Raw genomic sequence first — 6,851 nt, forward strand, 5'->3', positions numbered from 1 at the left:
TTAGGGGTTGGGTTAGGGTTAGGGTTAAGAGAAAATTGCCTTTCAAAAGGACCAAATACACGGGCACATGTTCTATTGCTCCTAGGGATACATAATTATTATACGGGAAATTAGGAGATGTTCCCCAGAGGAAGGAGTTATGGTTCATACCTGAATAAGGACAGGTAAAAATAAAATGTTCCTCTAAGACAGGGGTGTCAAACTCATTCCACGGAGGGCCTAGTGTCTGCAGGTTTTTGGTTTTTCCTTTCAATAAAGCCCTAGACAACCAGGTGTGGGGAGTTCCTAACTAATTAGTGATGTTAATTCATCAATCAAGTACAAGGGAGGAGCGAAAACCCGCAGACACTCGGCCCCCCGTGGAATGAGTTTGACACCTGTGCTCTAAGAGGATAAACACCCAGACAGTACACCAACACATACTCTCTAATTACCCGGCTCCTCAGGATACATCTTTATGGAGCCCTGGTTAGAGTGGTTAGAATGGTTAAGGTTAGTGTCCAGGTTAGAAGGGTTAAAGTTCTCTCATACTTTTCATTCAGGCCTGTGGGATTCCTGATATCCACTTTGAGTCAAAGGGGTTAGGCTTGGGATTAAGGTTAGGTTCGAGGCTGGGGTTAGAATTAAGGTTTGTATCAGGGTCAGAGTTCAGGGTTAGGGATTGAGGTGGGGTTAAGGTTAGGATTGTGGTTAGGGTCGGGATTAGGGTTAGGATTGAGGTTATGATCAGGGTTAGGATTAAGGTTATGGTTAAGGTTAGGTTTAGGATTAAGGTTAGGGTTATAGTTAGGGTGAGCTGGGGTTAGGATGGTTCAGGTTAGTGTTTAGATCAGGGTTAGAAAGGTTAAGGTCTCTAATACTTTTCATTAAGGCCTGTGGGATTGCAAGTACCCAAATTTTTTATCCAATATTGTTCCTTGTTCTGTCTGTTCAACCCTGCTATTCTTAACTGAGCTACTGGATGAGATCTAAAGTGGGTGTATGGTGTGGTTTTGCTAGACTCTTTACTAATATGATATAGATGTTGTTTGAGTCTGGCTTCCATGGAGTTCCTAGTTTCTCCAATATACAGTTTTCCAAATTGTAGACATTCAATGAAATACCTCCCATACTGGAGCCCCTAGACCCGACCATTTATTCTGAATGTATTTTACTTGTCTAAAATGTGATCCACTCCACACCGGCTTCTCCCTGAATCCAGAGTGTACCAGCACATCTTTCAAATGTTTATTTCGCCGATATGCTGATATTACTCTGAACTGTTGGAGAGTCTCCACATCCTCCCTTGTCTGCTTAAAATGATCCTTCACTATGGAGTTAAACTTCATAGAAGACTGTGAATATGTGGTGACAAATGGGATAATACACCCATTACTAGTCTTCCCATATATAGGTTCAGTTACAAACATAGTATTCACCTCTGCTCTTATAGTACGGAGGAAATGTTTCGAGTAACCTCTGGGTCTGAGAGCCTTAACATGAAGAAATTAGCAACAAAGGTTTATTTCAAACCTATGGACACTCATTCCCTCTTACACAAATCCAGTTTTCATCCAAAACACACATACAGAGGGTTGATAAAGTCGCAGGGTCCCACTCCCAAGCCAAGCAGGAGCAGTCTCTGTTACACTCTGACAACAGGCTGCCATCGTACACCAGGGGACAGAGAAAATGGCTGGTAATAATGATGTTTAAATAATTGTTACTGAACTATCATTGACATAGGCACAGTGACAAAACAGCCAGGAATCCTGGCTCAGTAACAACCATACTGTATATTCCCATAAGAGGGAGCCCCGGCACAAGCCCATGTGTGTTTTGGTCTAACTCTCCCTCATATTCCACTGATCAAAACATTAGTTTTTATCAACCCACCAACCAACCAATCAGATGTCATATTTACCCGTTGTAGGACACGGTCAGACCAGCCACCTGAACGTTGTCACACTTAGTGCCAGACTGCAGAGGGAGGAGGAGGTAGGCCATGAAGGAGGTGACAAAAGACAGCTGGGCTCCAGACACAACGCCAAGCTTATACCTCTTCATCAGTAGACCTCCCAGGAATATCCCCACCGCACCCACAGGCAGGTTCAACTCACCAAGAAAAGTTATACTCACACGTCTTTAGTGCTACCAGTGTGCTGGAGTTTCATTTCCACTCATGTTCAACAAACCTACAGAGGATGAAAGAGAACAAAAAAAGTACTGACAGGATGGAACATTTCAGTTGGAGCATGTCCAGGTTTCTATGGCTTCGTTGAGACAGGCTGCCCAATTCAGTCATTTGTTTAAGTAATTGGTCTTTTGACCAATCAAATATACTCAGAAAAAGAGCTGATGTGAAAACATGTAATGTGATTGGTCAAAAGACCAATTAGTGGAAAAAATATCATAATTGGGCTGCCTGTCTAAATGCATCCCTTGTCTCTCTCTCTGACCCAAACCTCAGTCCTTGCATCGATTACAGAGGGCTGAAAAGGATTGCGATCAAGAATCGTTACCCCCTTTCCGATGTCCGCCGCCTTGGAGTTGGCCCTAGGAGCCCAATTCTTCACCAAACTGGACCTCCGCAACGCTTAAAATCTGGTGAGAATCAGGGAGGGAGATGAGTGGGAAACTGCCTTTAACACCCCTAGTGGTCACTGAGTATTTAGTCATGACCTTTGGAATATCGAACTCACCGGCAGTCTTTCAAGCATTGATCAATGACCCTCTTAGGGATTTGTTGAACCGGTTCGTCTTTGTTTACCTCGACGACATCCTGATCTTCCCCAAAAACCATTCCGGAACACATTCAGCCCTGTCCCACCTCACTCAAGCAGGTTTTTGCTGGAATCCCGAGGTTGACAGAGCTCAAGGGATGTTTCACCTCCGGACCCATCCTCGTTCATCCTGATCCTACTCGTCCCTTTGTGATAGAGGTGGGTGCCTCGGACACCGGAGCTGGGGCGGTCCTTTCACAGCGGAACGAGGAGGACAAGAAACTGCACCCACACACCTTTCTCTCCAAGCGGTTCTCGCCAGCAGAAGGCAACTACGATGTAGGCAACTGGGACCTCTTGGCAGTTAAGTGGGCCCTTGAGGGGTGGAGACACTGGTTGGAACCACTGCTTCATCTTCTGGTCTTTTCTCTGCACCAGGGTCCAACTTTACCACATCACAGCTAAAGCATCTCTCAATCCCTTCTCTTCACATGTATGGCCCCAAAACATTATCAAGCAGCTGACCAATTACGCAAGACTTTAGTTCTAAGTTAACTGAGATTAATCAACAACTGGGTACATTTCTTTATTTCTAAAGTGAAACTATCCTCCGCATTGGAGTATCTCTACAAGTACAAGTTTAACCAGTATTTCAGTTGTTTTACCGTCCCATGAAGAAGTGTGGCAGGCCTGTGAGGAAGGATCCTACAGCCATGAGGAAACAGCCCATAGCAATGAGCCTGGGCCGGTGCAGCTTCGCCCCAAAATGGCTGACCACAGCCAGGGACAGCAGGTTACCTGCAAGAAACCACAACACTACAGTAGCCAGGAATCGCAAATTATAAATGCTGTTTTTTTTTAACTAAAAAGGGCATATCAGTTTGGATACTAGGCTGCAACAACATTTCGTTTTTGCAGGGGGGTGTTGTAAGGGGCTTATTGTATTCCAGCCACTAGGGGGTACTCCGGTGAAGCCCATGGGAAATAAAGAAATATAGTTTAAGTGAATTGGGAAGAGTAAGAATGAAAAACTAAAGAAAGACTGTAAACGGCTGTTACCTGTGCTAACATGATTAAAAGTGAAGTAAACCGTACTTTTCGCATTGTAGTTTATATGATAAGCTCATTGGAAGGGTAACATATACAGGATGTACATAAAAATGGGCATAAACACGTGACACAGAAAATAGGAATTCAAAATGCATCTAAATATATTTTGTTCTGTCTGTGGAATACATCATAAAATATATATATATATATTTTAAATATATGTATAAAATATACTTGTCTGCACAGTAAGTAAATGTAGGAAATCCAAAATAAACAAAATATGTTTTTGTAATGTCTAAAATAAAATATATGTGTATAATATATACTTGTCTGTAACGTAAAGCAATGCAGAAGCAATAAACATTGTAAATGATGATAGAACACATGAGGAAAAAAGGAGAGATTTAATTAAAAGATAATCTTTTAATGCGGAACTTTTTTAATGCTGAAAAAATCAATGTATGGCAAATCCACTCTGGGCAAATGGCCTGTTGGACAAAAATTCAAAATAGTTACTTCAGCCATTTGCTATGTTAAAGTAAAATCTCAGTTAATGATGAATGGATACAATTTGGAAGGATTTTCCAGAGTCACACCTCAGTAGGGTAGAGTGTCAGGTGGCACAACCATTGGTGCCATGAGGTCAAAGTGTGAAGGAGGGAGCAAGCCAGAGAGCTGTCTAGGAAGCAGTCCAGGCCCATGGCTTGGAGGCTTTGAGTTGGTCCCATCATTGTAATGCATTGTAGGGTATCTGCTGCCCCATAGACCTGCTGGTAGTGGGAAAGGTGTTAGCAGGAGACCACCAGGGACATCTATGATCGGCTGACACAGTCTTGGTTAAACCACATGTATTCTAAAGCAATATTCACCTGCTTTCATAGAGTAAGGATTCACTCCTTTGGGGACACTGCCAGTGTTCCCCTGATATCCATATGTCCCCATCGGTGGAGGTGGTGGTACACACTTGTTCTGTAAAATACATCAACACATTTTCCAAATTTTTAGTAATATTATCACAGTTAAAATACAATGGTTTTTCACTGTTTTTAATTTCATTGAATTTAAGTGTGTACCTCAGCCTTGGGCTCAGTTTTGTTAACCCATCTGTGCAGAGTTGGATCCCAGACAATCTGAGGAAGAAGATATTAGCAATGTGAAGCAAGCCACAATTTGTTTTATATCATAGCAGGATGCTCAACATATCTAAGTCGGACATCTGTAATAAGTGGGAAAAGTCAGGCCACTCTGCTCATGTCACCACACAGAACAATTACTAGATGACAGGTAGGAATGTCTCGCTCTGATACTCTTTTACAACCCAATCTTAACCTACACGCAGTCACAGGGATTACTGGGAGGTTACTCCAGGACTCTGCCATCGCATTGTTTTGGTTGCAAAATCAACAATTCCCTGCATATTATATGAGGGCTTGCAAATTTGACCAATCACCAAACAATTTCTGCATAAAATAGTCACATCATCACAATATTATCGCATAGAACTGACCCATTACCACAGTACAAAAAGAGGGCTCGCAATTTCAACCAATCACCGCACATTTACTGCATAATATGGTTCAATCAAGCCACACGTCAACACAGTTTTTTCCTTTGTCAGTGCATCTTTGCAACAAATTGGACAAAACAATTGCATATTGCTATGCAAAATGTCATATATGTCGCTGCAAAATCTAGCATATTTATCTGCAAATATCAAAAAAATCCATGTGAAATCCTGGAGAGATTCACTGGAGTATGAAAATGTATACACTGACTACTGTAAGTCGCTCTGGATAAGAGTGTCTGCTAAATGACTAAAACGTAAAAGTAAAATGGAGCTAAACCTGTTTTATGTAGAAAATGCATGAAAGTATTACAGCTGTACACTGACATGAGCCATACATTTGATCTATCACAACTTATTCTCACAATGGTAATTTCTTTACTAATTAGGTAAGTTTAAGTGACCTCTTCTCTTGGAATAGAAATCAACAGGTGGAGTGCATGCTCCACCATCTCATTTCCACAGTGGTGCCACCATGGGGATGATGGGACGTGGTTGTGGATGATTGTTTCCATCTTCACAGGGACACTGGCTGTGAGGAGGATCTCCTCCCTGTGCGCAGGGACACTAGCCTTTTGGACGATCCACTCCCTGTGCGCAGATGACATTCATGACATCTGCGCTCATGACATCTGCGCTCTCTTTGATTTTAGCCGTGAGGATGCGGACGATGTTGTCCTGTAGCTGGCTCATTGATGGTTCACTTCTCAGCTTCTTTGGAAGTTGCTCCTTGGTTGGGGTATTCGGGAATTAATCGCATTCACCCCCCTTTTTTACACTGCAAGCATATGATTGAGTTTCAACAATGCCTCTTTTCTCCTTGGAAGTTTCAACATCCATCATCTCAGCAACAGTTTGGTCATGTCCTGATTACATGCTACTATCTATGAAGAAGTTAGCAGGCTAACTTAACTACACACGCTGAAACTTTTCGATAGCTAGCTTGTTCGTTGGAAATCGTAAAAAATATATGTCAATGGTTTGATTAATTAGAAAATTATTAATTGTATGGTTAATTATCATTTTTTGTGAAACAAACAAATTGCAACTGCAGCCTTAAACTATAAACTTTGTGAGAAAACCCTAAAATTGTTCCTCAGCTAGTAATGTTACACCCTCTCATGCCGCCATCTTGACCATGTCACTGATTTCATGGAGCTCTACTGCGCATCATTTCCTTCACAAAATCCCGCAAACGTGAAAGCCCCAGAAATAAACATCGCGAGATTGTAAATATGTGTGAGAGAGTCAGAGATTTGAAAGCAGACGCTTTCATCCAAAGCGATCTACAGTAATGCGTACATACATTTTACTTTTGGGTGGCCCAGGGAAAATAGACTTTTTCGAGTTTTTCGAAACTATTTTTGTATCTCTTTCTTTGTAATACTGTATGTATTCAATCATTTCGAATTGATCACTTCCCACTGGGCACATACATCAATTCAATGTTTGTTCCACGTTGGTTCAACGTAATTTAATTGAAATTTCATGGATATTGTGTCACAGTGAATTATATAATCTGCAGTCTATTTAAT

The 6,851-nt window shown here is 41.7% G+C and overlaps 1 protein-coding gene across 1 annotated transcript; it reads right to left on the bottom strand.

Moving 5' to 3' along the window:
* Positions 1-4,155: 4,155 nt before the first annotated feature.
* On the bottom strand, positions 4,156-6,447 carry LOC120060588 (protein transport protein Sec16A-like). The gene is made up of 5 exons (XM_039009963.1): positions 5,721-6,447; positions 4,826-4,882; positions 4,622-4,721; positions 4,349-4,522; positions 4,156-4,240 (listed from the first exon to the last, which is right to left on the bottom strand). Exons 1-4 carry the CDS (start codon positions 5,922-5,924, stop codon positions 4,350-4,352), a joined length of 534 nt encoding a protein of 177 aa, XP_038865891.1. The 5' UTR covers positions 5,925-6,447; the 3' UTR covers positions 4,156-4,240; position 4,349.
* Between the last annotated feature and the right edge of the window lie 404 nt (positions 6,448-6,851).

The sequence above is a fragment of the Salvelinus namaycush genome, chromosome 16 (assembly GCF_016432855.1).
Source record: "Salvelinus namaycush isolate Seneca chromosome 16, SaNama_1.0, whole genome shotgun sequence".
NCBI classification, from domain to species: domain Eukaryota; kingdom Metazoa; phylum Chordata; class Actinopteri; order Salmoniformes; family Salmonidae; genus Salvelinus; species Salvelinus namaycush.

Bases quoted from the DNA above. Each gene is read 5' to 3' on its own strand.
- LOC120060588 (XM_039009963.1), bottom strand. From the start codon at position 5,924: ATGTCATCTGCGCACAGGGAGTGGATCGTCCAAAAGGCTAGTGTCCCT. The intron at 4,883-5,720 runs GTCACTTAAACT...CTTCTTCCTCAG, and splicing joins TTTCTATTCCAAGAGAAGAG to ATTGTCTGGGATCCAACTCT. The intron at 4,722-4,825 runs GTACACACTTAA...TGTATTTTACAG, and splicing joins AAACTGAGCCCAAGGCTGAG to AACAAGTGTGTACCACCACC.